This window comes from Lepidothrix coronata, unplaced genomic scaffold, assembly GCF_001604755.1.
Source record: "Lepidothrix coronata isolate B3197 unplaced genomic scaffold, Lepidothrix_coronata-1.0 Scaffold125, whole genome shotgun sequence".
NCBI lineage: Eukaryota > Metazoa > Chordata > Aves > Passeriformes > Pipridae > Lepidothrix > Lepidothrix coronata.
In genome coordinates, this window is record NW_016690305.1 from 2270872 (window position 1) to 2294207 (window position 23336).

General features: G+C 52.6%; 1 protein-coding gene across 1 annotated transcript in view; it reads left to right on the top strand.

The window, feature by feature from the left end:
* The window catches only part of EPHB1 (EPH receptor B1), a 68548-nt gene that overhangs the window by 13060 nt on the left and 32152 nt on the right, over window positions 1–23336 (top strand). The window contains exons 2-3 of the mRNA XM_017826353.1: window positions 11225–11289; window positions 15181–15862. Of these exons, the coding sequence (XP_017681842.1) occupies window positions 11225–11289; window positions 15181–15862 (747 nt within the window). The remainder of the gene's footprint in view (window positions 1–11224; window positions 11290–15180; window positions 15863–23336) is intronic.

Sequence of the window (23336 nt, forward strand, 5' to 3'; positions counted from 1 at the left end):
AGCTTTTGTGCCATGAGGGGTGCGTGGGGCTGGAGGCGTGAGCTCAACGTCCAAAAGCTGTGGAGGAGAGGGATGGGGGAGCTCCTGGTACTTTGTCAAGGGCAGGCTCCTTCTCCCCACCTTCCTGCCCTCCCAAGTGGCTCCCGTGTCACCCAGGTGACAGGGTTTGTGAGGCTGTGACAGCTCCGTTGCGCAGAAGATGATGAACAGTAATGAGACCCAGAGCACAATGTGCACTTAAAGTGATTTATTTCAGCAAGGAAACCACAATCAGGGAGGATGGGTCAGAGTCATCAGGAGAAGAGGTGGGTATGGAGATGAGCTCCAGGGGAACTTTATCATCAACCAGCACTGCTTTAAAAATGAGCGGAGCTGGCGTTGCATGAAATGGAGCCGTGCCGGTCATGCCGGGACCATCCCTATCCCACGGTGGATTGTAGGCACTTCCCAGGGTCTGGCCAGTGACCAGGGTGGTTCTGGTGGCCTTCTCTGTGCTTGCCTCCCTGCAAGCTGTGCTGAAGGATTTCGGTGAGCTGTCACCTGTGTGGTAAGTCAGCACTTGGGAAGGAGGCTGTCCTGGCGAGGAGGGGGGAGAAGTAATCCCTGAGCCCACCTTGGCGCAGCTCCCAGCACGCAGATGGCTCTGCTCGTGCTGGAGCCTTTTCCCAGCTTGCACCCGCGCAGGCACTGGGGCTGGAGGCAGGGCTGTGCCAGGCAGGCCTGCTGCCAGCAGCACCTTCTGCCAGCATCCTCCTCTTCCTCCTCTTCCTCACCTCCCAGTGCCCGTGGGAGCTGTGGCAGTGCAGCAGCTCAAGCTGGGCACTGCAGCTTGTAGGAAAAGCTTGGCCTAAGAGTGGCCCTGAGCAAAATCTTATGATTTGAGGTTGACTTAGAGCAATGCTCGTGCTTCCTCCCTTCTCACAGAAGAGGGTCCTGGTGTGGGGGGATCCCTGGTTCTACCTCCATGCTGGCAGGAGCTGCGGGAGGCAACAGTTTGGATCATGCACCAAGAGCTTACCGTGAGGGGTCCTGGACACCTCTTGAGGAAGAGCGTCTTCCAAGGGGGTGATTACAGTCACTGATAGCTGTTGGTGAATTTGGACAAGGATTTAACACAGCCCCACTGGCACCCTGTGTGAATGGCTGTTTGGAAATCTTGGCAAACACATGTTGTTGTTTAATCACCAGACCAGATGTGGGTGTGAATGTACCTAAAGATGGCTCAGTCTGATGGGAAAGTTTTTTGGGTAGGGTGCAGGATAGTTATAGATCCCAGCCACTGGCTGCTTTGTCCAAATCCAAAAGTGGAAAAGAAAAAAAAAAGGCAAAGCTGAGAGAGCCCAGGATGTGTCTCCAGGGCATTTTAGGAAGGGGCATTTAGATGTGGGGCCAGAGCAAAAAACCCATCGGAGTCTGCTCATGGAGTGCTCTGCCCTTTCCAACGGACCTGTTGGCTTTGCCACATCCCCTTCCCCACGTGTGCAGCCGGATGGGGGGGAGGACTGGGCAGGTGACGGGGCTCTTTGCCAAGGCGTCCCCAGGGGATGCAGGCGGAGCCTCCCCCCATCCCATCCGTGTCCCGACGCGGTGCCGGCAGCCCCGTGCGACGCCGCGGTGGCACAGATTTATTTCCCTTTGCCTCGTTTGCACTCGCGAGCTGACTCCATATGGTGCAAAAACCAGGGAGACGCTGCTCGGCACAGCAGCCGGCGCCGGGCTGGGGGAGTGGTGCAGGGGCCGCTTGCCGACGAGCTTTTGCAGTTTCCCTCGTTTGAGGCTCAATATTTCCACCTCCTTCCCTCGGCTGTGCTCCGGCAGCTGCGGGTGCGCTCGTCACCTCCAGCGGCAGCCGGAGCATCCCTGCGCGATTCCGCTCTTGCCCCGCTGCTTTCCCTCTTCCCCCCCTGGGATCCCAGTTGCACAGCGACCTTCAGGGTGCATCCTTGGGCCAGAAATGCTATTTTTTAGTTCTTACTTACTCATGAAATTTTCAACCGGCCCCCCTGGAAGCTTTAGAATTACCTGTCAGATGCTGCCTTTAAAAATGCAGGATCAATCTGGCTGAAGCTGTTCTGTGCTGGGGTGAAAAGTGAGGCTTTTCCCCCAGATTTTGGTGTCTGGGGGAACCACCAGGCTCTCGCGCTGGGAGCAGTGGTGCCTGGGGGAAGGGATGCCCCGGCGGTGCTTGCTCTGTCTCTGAGCAGTCTGTCATGTTTGTGGCTTAGCAGAATCCCTTTGACATTTTAAAATAAGATCTAGTAAATAGGAGCTGGACGATGCCAGGTGCATCTCTGGGCGTGAGGGCTCTCTGACAGCTCGGCTGGCATTTCAGATTTAGGGCTCTACGAGACGCGTGTTTTCGCGGCGAGCGCGAAGCTTTTCTGGGGGACATGGTCCAAGACAGTGACTCATCCTGAATCTCTCAAGAAGTGCTGGTGTGTAGGGAAATGCAGGATAAATGTTTTGATTTTTAGAGTTTTCCTCATAGGCGGTGCCACCCTGGAGGAAGGCAAAATAACTCCTGCAAGGGAAGGAGAGCTCCTGTGAGACACGTGTGAGCGCAGTGCTGGGGAGATCCCCTGCAATCCCACGGGCCAGTGTCCTGTGTATCCAGGCAGGGAGACTGTGTGTCCTCCTGATTCATCCTAACACATGTAATTGCAGATGCTATTGATGTTTAGGGCTGCTCTGTCTTCTCAGGTGACTAATTCTGTATTTAGAGGCAATAATTTCCAAGGGAATCCCAGCTGATAAGGAGCCTACTCCATGGAACTTGTTAGGCTTCAATGGCCCTTGTCTGCGAAATCTCAAACACTGCCCTTGTTTATTATTTTTTTCACTTCTTTTCGGAGTTCCTTGCTTTCTGGTAGTATGATTAAGATCAAGTTTCCCAAGAGAAGAGCTCCTGGCAGGATGTCCTTCTCTTGGGAAAGCTCACTTCCATCGAGCCTGGCTGGAGCACACCACGTGCAGCCAGTGCGGGTACGTGGGTGGTTGACCAAGAAGTGAGCTACAGAAAAGTAGTAGTGGAAAACAGTCAGTTGTTTACATTGCTACCCAATAACGTTTGGTTTACCCTTGAGACTCTGTGCTCCTCTGGGATATGTGAAGGTTTGGGATTCTGGATCCTCCTGACTCTCTTGGCTGGTGAGGTGGTTGTCCAAGCCAGCTGGTCTCCACCCAAGGAGTCCATGATGTGATGCTGCTGTACCCAGTTTGTGCCAAAGCCACCCAACAGCACGACAAGGCACAGAGGGACCTCAGGCACCCGACCTTCAGCCTTCGTCTGCTTTGCCATGTGCTCCTGGGTGGTGATAAGGTGGATGCTGAAGAGCAAATGATTGCTCTTCCCCAACCTCCATTCAAGCCAGACCTTCTCACACCCCTTAGCTGGATCTTGAGTTGGAAGCTGCTACTTCTCCTGGGCAGCCTTGAAAGCTTTTTGGAGGTTAAGGTTTCTGGGAAAGCCTCTGCCCACCCCTGCTTGGCTGAGTTCCTCTTCCACATCTTGTGGAGGATGAAATGAGTAACTGCCAAGCTTGACATATGGTGATTTTCGGGGCAGGCTGCGGCGTTCAGAGATGTTTGCTGGCTACCCAGCCTCAAGAAAGCAAAGATGAGGATTTAAATGCATAGTGACATTGTTCTGGAAAATATTCTCCTGAAAGACAACCGTGTCATCTTCCCGGCCCGGATCCCTCCCCTGGCAGTGGCGTGGTGGAGGAGCTGTGTTCCTGGGGTGGCTGGGTCTGTCCTGGCAGGCCAGAGCGTTCATTAAAGTGCACTCTCAGCCCTTGGTGCTGCTTGACTTCGAGTTGCCAAGCTGTAAATGATGATGTATGACTGTGATCTGTGTGTATGCTATGTGTGGATTTTGGGAATCCGTGGCCTGTGTGCAATTATAAAAAGTATGATATCAGCAGCTGACTGTCGTGAGCAAATGAGCTCCTTATGTTTGAAAACTTGTTCTCAAATCTTCAAAAATAGGTTTGCAATTTGGAAAACAAAAGGTATTGAAAGCTCTATCTTCCCTCTCTTATCTTTCCATTTGATTTGGTCCCCTTTGTTTGTTTTTTTTTCTGTGATGAGTGCGTTTTTGGGCAATTCTCTGTCATTTCCTTCCCTTTCTCTTATCTCTCCCTCTGCAGTTCTTTCTCTTTTCCTCTCTATCCCTCTCCTGGTCTCCCTCCCCCCAGTAATTTATTCAGAGGCGGGTTGTCTCTTTGATTTACTGTCTCTCTCTCCTCGGTAGGATTATGATAAATGGATTGTATGGCTTCGGCTGAGCTTGTCCAACACCACGTACCCGCGTTGGGTCAATTCCCTTTGGAGCGTGAAAACCAAGGGGAGATGCTGGGGCTGGGCCTGAAGGTGGAGTGAGCGTTGTAGACAGGGCTTGGTCCTTACGCTCCAAACTTTGCGTCACCTCCTGAACTTTTTAGGCTGGGGTTTTGGTTTGGGGTTTTTTCGCTTGCAAAAATGGAAGAAGGTGTTTTATTTGGCACTTTCGGGCACAATCAACCAGCATATTAAAATTTAGCGTATCCTGATGTGGGTAAGTGTTTGCCGCGTGTAATTAGAGCGTCTCATCCCGCAGTCGCAGCAGGCAGCGCTTTATTGATAAAGTTGTTATGTAGCTGCTGAGCAAACACCCCCAAATCTGAGCTTCATTAAGTTATCGCCTGCCCCGCTGCGATGCATCTTCACTGCACACTGAAATCCATGCCATTGACGGGAGATCCCGGAGGAGATCCCGGACTGTGCTGTGCAGCCGCAGCTTAATGCATCCCGTCACAAATTGACACAGCACGCTCCTCCTCGGCTCGTGGATATAAATTCTTTCCCTTTCCGGCCCAAAGCGAGGGGTTTTTTTTTTGGCCACCGCAGATCTCCTCGTGCTGGCAACGGCTGAGGTGTCTTTGCTGCTCCTCTCCCCCAGGAGGTTCCCACAGACCCTCAAAATACAGGAAGATGATATTTCGTGTTGACTTGTTGTTGTTTAGTGCATCCTCTCCCTGCTCTCCTGGGTTTGTTACTTGTCGGGTAATCCTTCATAACGAACCCGCGGGAGATTGATGGGGAGAGCTCGTTATGCACTTCCAGAGCCGTTCCGCCGTCGTTCTGTAGCAGCAAAATGCACCATTAAAGGCAGAGAGCCCTGGGAATGATGGGACGTAATTAGTTGTTGCTGTAATATTTTTGATTGAAAATGTGTAGGTGCTGGAAGAGGCTCTTTCAGAAGCTGGTGCTCTCAGGGAACTGTGAAGAGCAGCAGTAAGGGCTGAGGCTGGTCCTGCTCGTGCCTTGCCCACCTCTCCAGCGCTGTAATTAAACCATGTGGGAGATGCCGCTCCCTCACAATTCCGAGCAAGAATCAGATGGGCAGTCCTCTGATAGAAGAGACTTTTTGGGTGGGTTGTGTGCCTAGCAGCTTGATCCCTCCAACAGAGCCACGTAGATTTTCTGTTCCTGCTTTTTTTCCCAGCTTAGTCTGAATTTCAGAATATAAGAAAAAAAACTTGCACAGGCAAACAGGGACGGTGTCCGTGGGATGTTACAGTCAGAAGTGTGGTCATAACCTGGAATTACTCAGGCAACCTCCTGGTGTGTGCTCGAACCTTTCCATAGAGCCACAGAATGGTTTGGGTTGGAAGGGAACTTAAAGCTCATCTTACTCCACCCCCTGCCATGGGCAGGGACACCTTCCACTAGCCCAGGTGGCTCCAAGCCCCGTCCAACCTGGCCTTGGACGCTTCCAGGGATGGGGCAACCACAGCTTCTCTGGGCAACCTGTGCCAGGTTCTCACCACCCTCCCAGGGAAGAGTTTCTTCCCAATATCCAATTTGAATATGCACTTTTTCAGTTTGAAGCCATTCCTGCTTGTCCTGTCACTCCAGACCCTTGTCCACAGTTCCTCTCCAGCTCTCTTGGAGCCTCTTTAGGTGCTGAACAATCCCAATTCTCTCAGCCTTTCCTCATAGCAGAGGTGGTCCATCCCTCTAATCATCTCCATGGCCTCCCCTGGACTTGCTCCAACAGGTCCTTCCTGTGCTGGGGACCCCAGAACTGGATGCAGTGCTCCAGGCGGGATCTCACCAGAACAGGGTAGAGGATAATTTCATCAGTGGGTAACAGTGAGAATTAAATCGAAATTATTCCCGTGGTGCCTGTGGGACTTTCCTTCCACTGGCATTGAGAGGCGTGATGGAATGGTGATGGAAGCCATGATGCAACCTGGGCTGGGCTTGAAGTCCTGACAGCCACGGGAAGGCAGAGCTCATGATATCATGGCAGTTAAAGTTATTTAGCACTAGGCTTTGGAATAAAGCGTCTTGGCTCTGTTTCCCTATCATTCCCTTTCTCTGGTAATGTCACCAAACTTGGACAGAAGCTTTCCAAGCTGTGCATTTGCCTTGGGCTGATTTTGCTGAAGCTCTTGGGAGAGAAGGAGGGGGTAGGAAGGAAGCCTGGCATGTACAAGCATGAAATGGAGGGGAAAATATGGTGCTTTCCCTATGGAAAAGAAGTCCTGCTATTGTTCCCCTCCCGAAAGTCGTGCTGTGGGGCTGGGGCTGCCCAGGGGCTGTGCTCTGGGGCTGGACCGTGTGCTGACCCCACTGACACTTGCTGAGGGACATCAGGATGAGTCTCCAAAGATCTCACCTGTGGAGCATCCTCTGCCCCTCTGGACCTCAGACCTGAGCCCCCCGCCCCTCGCTCCACGGCTGCCCTCCCATCTCTGAAGGCTCAGCTATGGGCATGCACCTCTCTGCTCCCCACGCATCTCAGGGGGCTTATTTCCAGCAGCTGGCATCCTTTCCAAATCTCCCTCTACCCATCTGTTGTTATCAAGCCTCCTCTCTCCTTATTTTGCTTAATTTCTATCTTTTTCCTCTTGGTTGTCTTAGACATGCTTGTGTCTCTCTGCAGATGCCCAAGCATTTGCTTTGAAGTGCCTTAGGCTGCTTCCTGCCATTATCTCCTTGCAGGAGTGAGGGAGCTGCTGTTCCTTGCTTTGGGAGAGGGACCATGTCCCTGAGGCAGTTATTGAGGAGCGATGCACTCGTAGAAGTTTCTTTGTGGCCTCTCTGAGCAGAAAATTTGTTGTTGTATCTCCTTCCTTCCAACTGACAATGTCAAAACGCGATCAAGTTGGGTTGGTTTGGTCTGGCCTCCTTGTCTCTGTGTGTGTGCCCATAACCAGACCCCGCTCCCTGCCAGGGAGAAGTCACACCTACTCACAGCATGACCCGCTCTGGGGAGGTCTGAAATGGGGGTTTCAGGCTGGGGATTTCGGGAAATGAATTCTGCTTCATTTTGGATAGTCCAGAAAGCTTTTTCTGGGAGAGGCTTCGATCCTGCTGGGAAGGGTGGTTGGCAAGACCAGCTGGTGCGAGATGAAGGCTACTCTTGCCCAAATAACTTGTTTTTTCCTGGCTGTTGGAATGATGCCAGCCCATCCTTCGCTCCTCTGAGACGCGGCTCATCCCGCCGCAGGCACTGGCTGTGGGCAAGTTTGCCGGGAGGGTGTGGGGAGCCTGGGACAGCAGAGCCAGGATCACAGGCACTCCCTGCCTGGATCACAGGAGTGCCATCCCAGATGGATGTGCTGCTCGGCATGGGGATGCTGGTGCATTCTAATTGCTGGCATCTTTACTTGTTACGAGTGTAATTGTGAGTAGACGTTTGTTTTTGTATTGATAATTAGGGACTGGAACAGATGGCGAAGGCTTAGTTTAAAGTAATGTGTCCATTAAAGAAAATCTACTGTATACAGCTGAAGATTCTTCACTCTAAGAGAGCTCAGCTCTGGGTAGCAGAGCTCCTCTTCTCCCTAATGAGGGCTTTGGCCATTACAGCCTGGGCAGCGGAGCCACAGATCCCACACACTTCTCCCAGCGAGTGCCTTGAGCTCCCTCCTTGCAGAGCATCCCCATGGCACCTGCTGTGGCCACGTGCGGGTGGGCAGGCGTGGAAGGAGTTGCTGGAGAGCCTTGAGCAGGTGAGGGGATGGCAGTGACTTGGTCACGGAGCCTGCCTGGTGGGACTGGCTGATCCAGGTGGGCAGGCAGCATGTGGATCACCTGGCGTGGTTAACGATGCCGGGGCACAGGGAGATGATGTGCCCCTGCACTGTGGGGATTTAATTAATGTCCAGTGCCAAATAATGAGGACTGGTCCTCATGGAAGGACGAGGCAGGTGGGAGGAGAGATGCAAGGTGTCCATGTGGCTTCTTCGCTCATTAAGGGTGCTCAGGCACTGATCTGCACTAATCCCCTCGTTAGCAGGCAGAGCAAAGGATTTACCTGCCTGCCCCTCCTTTGCCTGCTCCCAAGTGGTGGATGGTTGGGGGGGTTGGATCCCTGTGTCCCCACACCTGTAGGGATATTTTGCAGATGTGAGTGCTGGGGTCCCTGTTTTGTCCCCCATTTCTCTGTGAGGACTTGGGATCTGCAAACCCTCCCCTGCTGAAGGAAGGTGCTCAGCAGCCTTAGCCCCGAGAAGCCTGTCCATAAATGTCCCACTGAGGTCATGGTGTCACTTTTACATCCCAGAAAATGAAGGTTTCCTCCAAGAGGAAATAGGAGAGGTCAATGGGAAGTTGCTGAGCTGAGTCCTTCTGGTGCCAGTACCTCTGCAGTCACAGGGTTGGGTGAGCTCAGCAGGAATTTGAGCAGGAGAGGGCGATTTAACCATTTTATTTTATCTAACAAAAAACCCCCAAACCAACCGTTTTGCCAGGCTGTGGATCTTCTTGTCTGTGGCAGTGTCGTTGGGAGATAGGGCAGGACCTGAGCAGGAGATGTTCTTTAGAGGGTCAGGCTGTCAGCCCTCTTTTTCCTTTGCTGTGCAAATTGCTTTGGAAACATGGAGCTGTGGAAGGGCAAGTGTTGGCCACCAGAACTGGATTTGTTACCTGTTGTGCAACAGGCCCCAGAGTCCCCTTAGGACTCCAGAAGCATCCAAAGTGAAAGCTTCTCCACAGTTATTTTCCATTTATTCATTTATTGTTAATTTATTTCTCTATTTCTTTAGTTACTTTGAAGTCTCCTGCTTCAGCATTGCTGCTGTGCCTTCCTGCTTTCCTTGCAGAATGTGGAGCCTTTGGGGAGAGGAGGGAAGGGGTGAGATTTTGGGAGGGGTCCTGGTGAATGTCACCTCGGAGCAGAGCTGGTCCTCGCGTGCTACTGTCCCACAGGGCGGCTGTTCTTTATCAAAAGTACATTCCTCTGTCAAACCCCGGGGAAGGAAGCTGTAAGTGCGTGGAACAGGAAGGGAGATGATGGAGTGAAAACCCTTTCTGAATAAACCCTTGGGAGAAGTGCCCTTCCTGTAAGGGAGCGTGTCCTTATTTATCACAGGGTGGATGAGCCAGCCCCGGTCCCAGCCTGGCCACGCTCCCTGTGTCACCCTGTTCTCTGCTGCCTCAGTTTCCCCTGTGTGGCACAACTACAGGACACCTTGTTTCCTGTAGGGGAGAACACCAAGGGTTTTAGGGGCTCTCAGAGCATCCTCCCGATGTAGCCAACAGGCAGGGGGCACTGGGAGATGTTTGCAGGGCCAGTCGCTTCCACCTCCATGTCCATTTAGGCTTGGACATATCTGCCTGCTCACTTGAAGGGCTGTAGCAAGGATTAATGGCTGTTTAATTAGGGGCTGTTTAATTAGAGGCTGGGCTGTTTGGAAGAGAATGAAGGCTTGGAGGTGATGGGATTAGAAACTTGCAGGAGGTCTGGAGCACCAGGGCCTGGAGTGACAGGACAAGGGGGAATGGCTTTTCACTGCCAGAGGGCAGGGTTAGGTGGGATATTGGGAAGAAACTCTTCCCTGGGAGGGTGGGGACGCCCTGGCACAGGCTGCCCAGAGAAGCTGTGGCTGCCCCTGGATCCCTGGAAGTGTCCAAGGCCAGGGGCTTGGAGCAACCTGGGCTAGTGGAAGGTGTCCCTGCCTGTGGTTGAAATGAGATGAGCTTTAAGTTCCCTTCCCACCCAGGCCATTCTGTGATTCCATGATTCAGGTCTGAGGAGGAGTTGCAGCTGGGATACCTCATTTTTAGGTGCCTTCTGCCAAATGGAAAGGGACTGAAACAGTATAAAGTGACCTGTGATAGCGTGAAGGCCACCAAGCTTTTCTGTTTCCCGTAGGGAGCAGGAGTGAAATGTCTCCTGTCTGAGGGCACTGTGGGCAGGAACAGCCTGGCACGATGGAAAGAAGGAGGGCTGTGCGTTTTGAACCCCCCTGGCAGTGCCACAACAGCATCCTGGGGCTGGTTAGGAGTGCAGAAGCTTTGCCAGCTTCCATACCCTTCTCTCTCCGTCTCTGGAGGGGCTGCCTTGCTCTCTCTGCACCGGTGCCCGTGCTCACCCCCGGGAACCATGCCAGGTCGGCAGCTCCGGTGGGGATTTTGGGAGAGGGAGCGTTTATCACTCGTGGCAGGGCGGGGAGTTCCCGGTCACGCTTCTCCGGCTTCCCATCCCGGAGCAGCCGGCAAAGGGAGGGGTCGGAAGATTAATGGGAGTCTTGTTTCCCGCTTGTGATTGCTGGAGCAGGCGCGGAGAGATTAAAAGCAGCAGCCCGGCGGCAGGTCAGATTCCTGGGCTGATTTTTATTTCCTGACCTTTATTTCTCTGGTCACACCCGTTTTCCTGGCGCTGCGAAGCTGCCGTGAGTACCTGGGAGCACAGAGGGAAGGGGAGGGGTGGGGGATGCTCGGCTGTGCCAGCGGCACTTCTCCTCCTCCCATTTGGTGGGGACACGGGAGTCGAGGAAATTAATCTGCATGTCTGCTTGCTGCAAACAAATAAATAAAACCTGGAGGGTTTTCCCCATCTGTTTCTAGATGGTGTTGCTCTCACTATTATTCTTGTTCTGTTGGTTTTTAGTTTTTTTGAAGACTAAAAGTAGGAAATGATATGACTCCATGAAATACAGCATCCTTTCATTTTTAGGTGTTTTTTTTTTAGTTGGTAATGGTATTTTCCTTTCCTGGGTGTGGAAGGGTCAGAGCTGGCAGTGTGGGCTGGGTTCAGGCTGGGACTCTTTGCTCCAGAGCGAAGCTGTCCCATGTCCATTAGATGTGTTAGGGTTGCTGCTGTTTGATTCCTGAGCACTCCAATGTCGTGCTCGCTGTGGGAAAGCAACTGAAGGTTTTTCTGCTGCTCTGTACTCCTAATGTAACCAGAAACTTTGGGAATAACTTTCTGTTTCTTCTGTTTCCTCAGAAACTTTGATGGATACGCGGACGGCGACGGCCGAGCTGGGCTGGACTGCCAACCCACCCTCGGGGGTAAGTGCCACTCGTCCAGCTGATCCTTACATAGTCTGGTGGGATTCATGCTTTTAACCCTGCTATTTGTGGTGGGAAGCTGGGGGAGCTGCAGTGGGAGCTCAGTGACACACACCAGGTTGGTGTGGGGTGGCCTGTCGCTGTCCTGAGCTGCGTGGCTGATCCGGGCTGAGCGTCCTTTCCCTGAACCGATCCCGGGGGCTCGGTGAAGGTGGAACTTTCTTCCATCTCCGTGCTCTCTCCTTCCCTTCCTGTCCTCCTTCCCGGTGAAGGGTCCGGCCCCATCGCTGCCCTCCGCCCCCTGCTCGTGCCTTCCCTCTCCCTGTGCCAAAAGGCTTGTAATTAGGAAACATTAGCAGGCTCAAAACAGCTTTCATACCTGGAACATCATCCGTAATTGCACTCGGCAGTGCTCTTCCTTGGCTATTAATGTCACTTTTATGAAGTAATGAGGAACAAAACACCCTGAGGCACTTAAAACATCTTTTTTATATAGTATCAGCCTTTGAGAAATGGGAGCATAAAATAACCTGACTCACATTCTGCTGGCAGAAAAAGTGAGAGATGGAGCTGAGGGGAGAGGAGCAGCGGAGGTAGAGGATGTGAGCTGATGGATGGTCACCACGGTGGGACAGGCAGGCTGGAGCAGCGGCAGGGTCCATCCCTGGGGACTCCAGGATGTGACACTGAAGTGGAAAGGATGCCAGGCTGCTTCTTTGTTAGGGTGTGACTGGCTTGGCTAGATCTTCAAAAGAAATGAGGTTGCACACCATCACCAAAGCTGAACCACACATGCAGTGGGCACAAAATCCACTCCAGGCATGTCAGAGCCCCTTGAAATGAGGGGCTTTGCTACTGCATTGCTTTGGAAATAATCTGAGCCTGGAAATTGCTGGAAAAATGCAGGAGGGGCACGTGCAGGTGATGGAGATGGGATATAAATAGCTGCCTGCAGCTGCTGTCGCTGAAAGCCCATGCAAGGCAGGCAGGGAGCTTGTGTTATAAGGCATGGTGGTCTCACCCTCTGCAGAGCAGCAGAGTGAAGCCCCTCCCCAGCCCCCATCCCTGCATCCCACCATGTGCATCCCTCCATCCCTCAGTGCATCCCTGCAGCCATCCAAGTCTCGCTCCTTTGGGAGTTCCTGGTGAGGCTTCTCTGTCACGAGAGTGTGTATTAGGTCTTCCCCAAAGTATTTAAAATGCCAAGTCCTTTATTTAAAGTCATACAGTCACGGAATCCTTCAGGTTGGAAAAGCCTTCTAACCATCAAGTCCAGCCATTCCCCCAGCACTGCCAAGGGCACCACTTACCCATGTCCCCAGGTGCCACATCCAGATGGGTTTTAAATCCCTTCAGGGATGGGGACTTCACCAGTGCCCTGGGCAGCTGTGCCAGGGCTGGACAACCCTTTCTGGGAAGCAGTTTTTCCCTAATATCCAACCTAAACATCCTCTGACACAACTTGAGGCTGTTTCCTCTTGTCCTGTCCCTCGTTCCCTGGGAGCAGAGCCCGACCCCCCCGGCTCCCCCCTCCTGTCAGGGAGTTGGAGAGAGGAAGAAGGTCCCCCCTGAGCCTCCTTTTCTCCAGACTGAGCCCCCCCCAGCTCCCTCAGCTGCTCCTGGTGCTCCAGCCCCTTCCCCAACTCTGTTCCCTCCCTGGACACACTCCAGCCCCTCAATGTCCTTCTTGTAGTGAGGAGCCTAGAACTGATCCCGGGATTCCAGGTGGGGCCTCACCAGTGGCCAGCACAGGGGGAGAGTGACTGCCCTGGTCCTGTTGCCACACTATTCCTGACAGGGAGAGGGGCTCCTGGCTGCTGCTGGGGCATCAACCCCTTCTCCCAGGCTCCTCTCAGCTCTCTTGGGGCTGGAGGCACAGGGATTTGTTGAGCCAGCTTTCCTGACCCTGTAGTTGCCATTGGCATGGGCTCTGTGCAGACTTTGTGTCCTTTTGGGTGGTGGCATCTCCCCTTGGTGTGTGCTGAGCTCCCAGCTCCCAGTTCACCCCAGCTCACAGATTTGCCCTCTTGGGGCTTGGGGAATGTTGCTGTTTGTGCCAGGGCACGATGCCAGCCAGGCTACAGGGGCTCTGGCAGGATGTGGGCTCTTCTGCTCTCCCTGACGGACGTGCTTTAAATCTTAGTGGAGACAGAGAACAACATTGACTTAATCCCCAGCTCCCTGTGAATTATTTAGTAGCATCTCATCAAAATGATGCATTTGTTGCTGTTAGAGCATCGGTGGCAGCAGCTGCTGGCACTGTGGGTCTTTCCAGCCACCGGGATCTGCTGTTCTCTGTGCCAGGTTGCAGGAGGGCTCGACCCAGGGGATGCCCAAGGCAGCCCTAAACCCTCGTGAGGGTTTTCCAAGGGGCATTTCATGTCGTTCCTAAATGCAGGAAACCCTGAAGTGCAGCGGGGTCCGCTGGCAGGTTTTGGCTCTGAGTTTTGAGGCTCTGAGGGTTTTGAGGATGAAAAGGAGGATTCCCACGGCAAGGACAGCAGAGCCATGGGAACGGTGTTAGCGGTGTTAGCGCTGGGAGAGAGCTCGTTTTCTGGTGTTAATTGGATGTGAGGCTGCAATGGGAAGCCTGGGTGGGAACGGGAAACAATGCCAACCCCCTCGGCTGGGGAGGACTGCGCCGCTTCTGCTGTGAAAAGGTGTCTGGTAATGAAGGGGCATTGAATCCACACGCCTTGTTCAGGGGGGAGAGGGGGTTTTGCAGCGCTTTCACAGCATGGGGTGAGAAGGAAGAGCACTCAGCTGGATGCAGGAGGCTTTATTGCTGGTGTGGTAACCATGGTTTAACAGCAGTGTGCAACTTTGAGCTGTGATCTTGGTTTAAGCTTAGTGGAGCCAAATAGGTGGACCCGGGAGTGAATGTTCTGCCGCACTTGTTGGCAGCATGTAGAGGATCCTGCTTTGAAAACACAACTAAAACCTGGATTTTGTTACATCAGGGCTGTGGTTTACAAGGGGGAGGGAAGCTTGGGGAGGAGTCGAGAAATGTGGTTGTTTAATGGAAAAGGGAAGAGGGCAAAATCTGTGAGGTTTCAGGGTCAGTTGTGGTGCATCAGCTCGTCAAGACTCCGTGTGATGGGGCAGGTTGGCATCACCCACCGTGCCCCCATGTAAACACAGGCGTGAGTGCTGCTCTAACATCGCTCCTGGAAATTATCCCTGATGCTGAGCGCGCTGCTAAAGATTGCCATATGAATAATGCTGTTATGAGGAGACTGTAAACATGGATTAGTTAAAATGAATGGATTATGAGGTTGTAAATCTGTCTGTAGGACTCTAATGCCATCATAGACTATTCACAGTTTGCCGCTGTCCCTTAATTGAAATTGTAGCCTGGATTATATTAATGCCCTTCTATAAATCGAATTGCAAATCTATATTCCCTCTCTCCACGGCAGTAATGTTTTATTTAGTTAGTTTTCTTTGCCGGGGGAAATGATCCCGTTGTGCCAGGAGCTTGGGGGTCAGGCTCTCCAGCCCATGTGCTGACTTGGGCTTTAATGAAGCTGTACCCCTGTGTAGTGCCTTCCCTCCCACCTCCAGGTGTCTGGACCATCTTGCTTCCCATGTTTACTTCTCAGGGCAACTGAGGCAGTTGCCTACATGGAAAATATATTTTAGTATCGGTTGGGAGCGGTGAGGAGACACATGCAGGGGCAAGAGGGTGAGGATTTCTTCTGGTGCTGGCCTTGTTGGTGTTTCTGCATATGCACCACATTGTGTGTCCATAATCACATTCCTAGTCCCCTTTGGAGCTTTGGGACTGTCATTCCAATGCTGAATGCAGGGTCAGCGGCACCTCCGTGGCTCACGGGCCTCTGCAGGTCCCTCTTCCTCCTTCTCACCGCTTCTCCCTTCTCCATCCCGCAGTGGGAAGAAGTCAGTGGCTACGACGAAAACCTCAACACTATCCGTACGTACCAGGTGTGCAACGTCTTCGAGCCCAACCAGAACAACTGGCTCCTCACCACGTTCATCAACCGGCGCGGCGCTCACCGCATCTACACCGAGATGCGCTTCACTGTGCGGGACTGCAGCAGCCTCCCCAACGTCCCCGGCTCCTGCAAGGAGACCTTCAACCTCTACTACTACGAGACAGACTCTGTCATTGCCACCAAGAAGTCCACCTTCTGGACAGAGGCACCCTACCTCAAAGTGGACACCATCGCTGCTGACGAGAGCTTCTCCCAGGTGGACTTTGGGGGCAGGTTGATGAAGGTGAACACAGAAGTGAGAAGTTTCGGGCCCCTGACCCGCAATGGCTTTTACCTGGCCTTCCAGGACTACGGGGCTTGTATGTCTCTGCTGTCTGTCAGGGTCTTCTTCAAGAAGTGCCCCAGCGTGGTGCAGAACTTCGCCATCTTCCCGGAGACGATGACAGGAGCGGAGAGCACGTCCCTGGTGACTGCCCGGGGCACCTGCATCCCCAACGCCGAGGAGGTGGACGTGCCCATCAAGCTGTACTGCAACGGCGACGGGGAGTGGATGGTCCCCATCGGCCGCTGCACCTGCAAGGCTGGCTATGAGCCGGAGAACAACGTGGCTTGCAAAGGTAAGGTTGGCTTTGGGTAGCAGGGGGCTTTTGTTGGTTTTAAGACAAAATATTTGTCCCTAAACAAGCTGTTTGGAGCAATGTCTGTTGTGAAACTGGCTCTGTGCCATTTCCCTGCCCTGAAGTGGTTTTACTGCAGGGACCAGGCAGGGATTTGGGAGCAGTGGCCAACCTGTGGCTTCTTGGAGTGCTCTGGTCAGTGGCCAGTCTTGGCGAGGCCGCGGGTGCCGGCGCCGCTTCCGCCGCCCTCCCGCTGGAAGCCGCCTCCGGGATCCGGTGCCTTCAAAGTGCGGCGCTCGCCGGCTGAGCCGCTTTCATCTGCCTCGTTATTTCCCCGGCACAGCCGCGGGAGCCGGGCAGCTGCCGCCGGGCCTGACCGCGGTGGAGCTGCTCTGAGCCTGGCCATTAATTGGGACTTTGTTTGCTGGTTTGTCAGGTTCTCCCAGCCATGCTGCCGGTGTGCTGCTGCCTGCTGGAGTCCTGCAGCGCGGGGTTGTAAATATGAAAATAGTGCTGCCTGGTTTTCATCTCCTTTCACTGATGAATGTTTCCCAAATACCACTGGAGGATTATTTTTTTTTTTTCTATTGGCCGCCCTTTCCTTCTCCTCTCCCAAATTAAGGTGTTGGTTTTGCACGCTGCCTGGAAGGAGAGATGAGAAGGATTTTTGCGTGAGATGCTGACTGTGTTTCATCAGTCCCAAGTAGCTTCTAGAAGGTCAGCACCACCAGGACAAGGAAGGGTTGGAGAGAAGGAGAAGGTCAAAGTGCTTTAGGGCTGGTTTTGGGTTTGTAGTGGAAAGAGGTTTGACTTGGACCTCTTTTAGTGCAGGTGGTGGCAACGTGTGTAGCACCAGGCTTGGCTGTGATGCTCCTTGGGGTGGCCACCACCGTGTTTCTTCTTCATCTGTAACTCTGGATATGTGAAAATGGCAAAGCTGGGATTCAAGCTGTGGAAAAACTCGTTTGTTGGTTTGCTTTAAACCTGAGAACTTGTGTAGGTTTTCACTGTGAGAAACCTCATTCCCACCTGGCTAAGGTGGGGATGGCGGTGCCTTCCAGTGCCAGGGCTCTGACAACTGGTGAACCACCAGAATCCTTGCTCGAGCAGCACTGCTGGTGGATTCCTTTGGGTTTTGTGTTTGACCCTGGAGGTGGTTTTGTTCCCGCTGGGAAATGGTGTATTCCTGTGAGGAGCTGAAGCTCTCCATCAGAGGGAGGGCTCTGCGAAAGGGAGCGTTTCTGGCGAGACGTTCCTCTGCTGTTGAATCAACAAACAGAAAACGCACATGGTTTTATGGCAAAATGACATTTTCTTATCATAGGAAAACAAGTACTAGTTTTAGCTAAACACTGGAATTGGGAAATAATGTCATTTTGCCAGAAATGTAGGGAAACAGTGAGAACGTAAAACCGCGGCAGGTTTTGGTGGTGTTGACCTTTCCATCTGCCCCCAGTTGGGGTGGTGGAGGAAGTTGGGGTTGTGAGTGCTTCTAAACCTCGGGAAGAGTGTGATGCACCTACTCAATGCTTGTAGTTTGGGGCAGGGTGGAGGATGAAGGACAGCAGGACACACGAGAGGCATGGCAGCAAACCTGCTGAGGGTGGGTGTTAGACCATCTCCATGGCTTTTTTTGTTTCCTTTCCTTGTGCAAACCCCACAAGGGTTGTGATGTGTTCATGCCATCAAAGCTACACTGAGCAGACCCTGGCAAGCTGGGGATTTGTTGGGGTTTCTGTGCTGCAGTGCCTGTCTCCAGCTGTGCTCCCACTGCTCCGGAGTGGTGATGCCAAAGGAGAAACTGCTGAGCTCCTGGTGAGCATGTTGTCTTTACATGGGGAGTATGCTTTGCATTTGGGCTCCTCGAGGGGAAAATTAGGGATCCTGGCAGCTCTAAGGGAGTACAAATACCCTTTATGGATTGACTGGCAGCATTGAGGGTCCTGAAAGCCGCTGAAGTATGCTGTGGGTGCAGAGCAAGCAGGTGGTTAAATGGCACCAGTCACATCTGTGACGACAGGACCATGCTGTTTTGATGATCCCATAAGTGCTGGTACAATGCTGTTGGCAGAGGTGATCTCCAATAACTCCCCTTTCCCAGTTCTATGAGAGTATTTCCCAGTTCCCATGTCAGGAGGACAGAGAAAAGGCTGGGATTGCACGTGGGACCTGCACATTTGGTGATCCTGCTCCATGGTGGTGAGGAACCCAAATCCAATACACACACCAGCCCCTGGAACTTCACTAGAACCTCTCCTAAAAGCTTAATCCAGGGCTTACATTAGGGCTGTTGGAAAATTATAATTGCATTTGAATAAAAATCTGACCTTGGATTGGACTCTGGCTCCTTGGTAGCTTGTTGGCCATCAAGCTCCTCCTTGTATCCCCCTGGACCTTGGAGATGGCCAGGGAAGACCTGAGCCCACCTCTCCCCTTCCCAGAGGTCGGTGGGCAGGAGGTGGCACATTGCAAAGTTTAGGAATAATTCCTTGGTTTTCTATTTGACTTTGTGTTCTCTGAAGGGTTCCCTGCCTGGTTCTCCTCGCAGGGATGCTGCCAGGATGACACCCTGGGAGCTCCTGGGAAGCACACGCTCCTGACATCTGCTCCAGGCCTTCATCAGCCTGAGACGAGCCGCTTAACAAGCCGGTGGGAATTGTCACCAAGGAAAAATAAAACGATAAAAGAAAATCCCACAATATTCGAAGGCTGAGAAAAATGGGCTTAATTCCTCCGTGGTGGGGAAAAAACCGGGGCTGAATTGTTTAGCTCCCCCCAGCTCCCTTTCCTCCCTCTCCCCCCTGGGACAGAGGCTGTGCTTGTCATGGGGCCATTAGATCGGAGCGGGTTCGTGCTGACAGCAGAGCTCGGGGCCGCTCAGGGAGTCATTAACGCCGGCTTTTATCGGCACTTACCTGCTCGCGGGAGGCACCGGCACAACGCCCTCCTCACTGGGGGGAATTGGAGCCACGGGAGATTATCCTCGTGTTTTAGGGTCAGAGGGATGGGGGCCGTTTCCACCACCACGCCAAGAAGGGGGTGGGAGGGAAGGGGGTTGTCTTAATCTGCCCCATTATTTGTTCCCGTCCCAGGCTGGGTGGGGTTTGGCACAGACCTCCTGGCACAGCTCTCAGCTGTACCCCAGAACCCAGTGGACTGCCTGCCCCATCCTCTTGGGCACCTCGTGCCCATGTGAGCGGTGGGTCAATGGGAAATGGAGGCTGCTGTCGAATCCAAAATGAATAATTCATTTGGTGCAATAGCCCACGCTCCGGTCGGGCTGATATTAAATCCATTTGTCTTGCTCTGCCCCGTCCCTCAGCCTTTATGGCTTCCTTGCGTGGTCAGGGGGCAATGCATCATCCAGCTGGGGAGGAGGTGGGAGGAAAAGCGGGAGCAGGGATCACTGGGAGGCAGGGGAAACCTTGAGATGAGCATGCTGGGTGGGTTTCACTTGTTCTCCTCGAGGAAGGTAATTAAATCCTCTCTCTGCTGGTGTTTGGCTCTGAAACCTAATGATGGCGAGGTAACCCCTGACTAGAATGTTGGCAGTCGGGAGTCTCTCAGCTTTCATCCCTTTTGACTTTGAGGAGGGGGGTATTTTTGTCTGCTGGAATCACACTGACTTTCTCTGCCCTTCCCAGTACCAGGCACTAACTCAGGTGCACGGAGCAGGAAAAAGTCCGGGTCTAAACCAGCTTTGTGCCGAATTTTGATGTGGTATTTATAAGTCCAGGGAGAAGGGGTGTGAGAGCAGTCCTGCTGCTTCCCAGCCCTGTCTTGCTTTCGATTTTCCCCTCCTGGCAGATTCCTGTCATAGCATGTTCAGGAGCCTCCAAGGTGCCGCTGCTCGGGATAATCAGCCGGCCTGCTTGCTCCCAGCAGCTGGAAATCTGAGCCAGCAGGGGGGCAAAATTAAACAAACCCCCACAAAAGAAGCACAAAGCTGGGCTACGATGCCCATGGTGCAAAGGCTGCTCCTTGAGCATCCTTGCTCCCAGGAATCCCTGGCTTTCCACGAGGCAGATGATCCCCTACCCCATCTGGATCCAGGTTCCCCCCCCCTTTTCCATGTGCTGACTGACGTGCAGGGCTGTGTCCAGCTTTTGCCAAACCTCTGTGTGAATTTATTCTGGTCTCCTTCATCCCTTTGGTTTCTGTTTTTTTCTCCATTTGTCCTTCCCTCCTGCCTTGTGTGTGGAGGGCTGGATTTGGGAAGGGGCAGTAGTGGGGAAAGTGTCCCACCAGTTGAATGTCAAGGAGTGAGTAGCCTCACACTGGTCCCCCATTGTCCTCCCCTCCTTCTGAGCAGCCTTAGTGATAATTATTGATTTCTGCTACTTGTCCATCAGAGAAGATTGGAAACAATAGGATTTATAAAGTGATTTTTTAAAATACTAATTATGAATGTTTTGTAATTAGCAGTAGAACAATTTGCTAACCAGGGAAACAACTTAAAACAAGGGAAATGTCAAATTTTCACAGTCAAATTGTTGCTCGTACTGAGAACTGGGTCTTTCTGATCTCTGGCTGTGCCCTTGCCTGCCTTTTCCCTGCTCTGTGGTCCAGCCTGACGCCCCTGTACCATTTTGGGGCACCTAGGAGAGGTTTTTCTCAGGTGGTGAAGGTGATGTTGGTTTTGTCCCATGGGTGAATGGCAGGGATGTCATGGGGACACAGCTGCCTTCTCCCCTGTGCCTTGGAGTGTATCCATCCCATCCCAGGGTTCTGCAGCTCCTGATGCCTGGGGCAGAGTGAGCAGGCCAGGCACTGCAGGGGCTGCAGAAAGGCCCTTTTTTTTTTTGCTTTTTAGTGTGGCTTACTTTTAATTTTTTCTCCGTGCTGCTGGTTTCATGTGTTTGGGAATCATCTTCTTTCCAGCCTCTGTGCTGAGCCTACTGCCCCTTGCTTCTCCACCACTTCAGCATCTCACTCCAGCTTCCCTGGCCCACAAATGATCTCTCTTTGCACATTTTCTCCTCTAAAACAAGAGGAGAAAACCAAAGAGGTAAAAAGAAAGCACTTGCCCTGCCCCTCTCTCCCTCCACCTGCCCTTGGATTTGGCTTAGCAGGGCTCGGGACGGGGCCGGCAGCGTCACAGAGTAGGGCAGGTGCTACAGGGGCTGGGGAGCCTACGGTTAAAAATGAAATAATTGGGCTTAAAACCCATCAGAGTTCCTCAAGCTCTTTCCTGGGGGCCAGTACGAGGTCAGCCAGTTTGTTTCAAAGCCTTTCCATCCCGACCTGCTCCCGTGGACACACGGCTGATGCACATCGGGGTCTCTGCCTGGCAGCTGGTGCAGGGGAGTCTCTGCAGCTGGTGCTCACAGTGCTTTAGGTGGTTTTCCAGGGAAAATGTTTCTCTGTGGGTCTAGAAGTGGGATTTCAAGCTTTCTTCTTACCCAGGGTGTGTTTTATTCCAGGTTTAGCTGAGCCACAAGCTTCCACCGCTCAAAATGAGCCTTTTCCTCCCTTTTTTTTCCCCTTTTGTTTTCTTTTTTTGGCACAATATCAAGTTTCCTGCCCCTCTCCCATCCCTGCGTCAGCCCAAACCTCTCCCCCTGCTTGGAGTGTGCTGGGAAGTGGCAGCTCTCCCAGCCCTTCCCAAATCCTGGCGGTGATGCTGGAGGGATGGAGGGATGCTCCCCTTTGTTGCAGGGGCTTTGCCTTTCCCTGGCAGCAATCTCCCTGCTTCCACCACTGGGTGGAACAGGCAGCCCAGTTTTACCACGGCCACGCTGTGGAGGAGACACATTGGAATCACCAAAAAAAAAAACAGGAGAGAGAGAGAAAGGGAAAAGTGTGATTTTTCTTAAATTATGCCTTAATGAAGGCATCCATTAACCTCCCTAATAATTTTGCAAGGAAAATGTCCACAAAAACCTTGTTAACGTTTTTTCTAATGGGTGTGATGGGTTTTAATGAAAGTCTTAATTAGATATTATTAGGCAAAATGAGCCTCTGGTGGGTTCAGGCCCTTTTCCATCCCCCAGAGCAGGGATGGGGAAGGTCCACATGTCCTGGCTGCTGCAAAAGAGGAGGCTCAGGCACCACAGCTACCACTCCCTGGCTCTGTCCCCAAATCATCCCTGTGATCCAGAGCCCTCCAAAGGGGAAATGAAGGAGAAACCTGGAAAATGCCCTGGGGAAGGCAGGAATGGGGGCCAGGTGAACATTGCAAGGTTGGGCTTCCTGAGCCAGACCTTGGCTGCAGCAGCCTCAGAGGGATTAGGGAATGGCCCATGAGCTGCAAAGTTGAGCTTTATTTTCCTGCTCATCATTCTTTTTCCTCCTTAAATTGTTCCATGGGTGGTTTATATATTCCCCTCCCCATCATGATACCTTTGAGGGTTGTATCAATTCCCACTTTAAAGGAAGAAAAATTCCCCCTTGATTCCCCCTGCAAAGGGTCTTTTCATGAGCCTGTTTATAAATCTGCTTCCAAACCCTTGGCTTGTTAATGATCCATTTAGGAAACTTTCTGTGGTAACTGAAGTGCTTGAGGAATTTCATTTTTGGGGGGATATTGGGATGCAGAGCTCTATGTGCACTTGCAGGGGCTGCCATGGGCACGGATCCATGAGCATCCCTGCGGTGCTGGGGATGTGAAACCCAGCCATCTTTCCCAACTTCATCCACTTCCCCAGCCCAGAGACCTGGCTCTCACCCTGCTGCCATCATGTCGAAGGCCCTTTGCTCTCTGGCCGGAGCAGGGATTGTTCTCCTGGACAATGGGAGAGCCGCAAGGAAGCGCCGGATCCGGCCCATGTCCGGCACCCGCATTGTTTCACCCTTGTTTGCAAACAGCCAGCACCTGGCAAACCCAGTGACTCAGCCAGGGACTTTGAAAGCCTTTCTATAACTTGTTCCTTTTTGGGTTTTGTTGGTTTTTTTTATTTTTTTTTTTTTCTTAAAGTCACAAGAGGGCTCCTTTGGGAATGGCTCCGGCCGTTTTTTTTTTTTTTTTTTTCTTAAAGTCACAAGAGGGCTCCTTTGGGAATGGCTCCGGCCGGCGCCGTTTTGCTGCCGTTCCCTTGCCAAGGGGTGAGAGTTTCACCCATGTTCGGGGCTGTGCTGCTCCCTACAGCCCACAGCAAGTTCTTTGGGAGCTGGTGTCTCACCCAGCAGGAGGGTAATAATAATTTAAAAAATAAAAAAGGAGGCTTTTGGCCCTGGCTGGGGAAGGGACTGGAGCACCAGGAGCGGCTGAGGGAGCTGAGGGGGCTCAGCCTGGAGGAAAAGAGGCTCAGGGGGGACCTTCTTGCTCTCTGCAACTCCCTGAAAGAAGGTTGTAGCAAGGGGGAATTGGTCTCTTCTCCTAGGTAACAAGTGACAGGACAGAGGGAAGCAGCCTCATGTAGCACCAGGGTGGGTTTAGATTGGATATTAGGAAAATGTCTTCACCAAAAGGGCTGTTGAGCCCTGGCACAGGCTGCCCAGGTTAGTGGTGGAATCACCACCCCTGGAAGTGTTC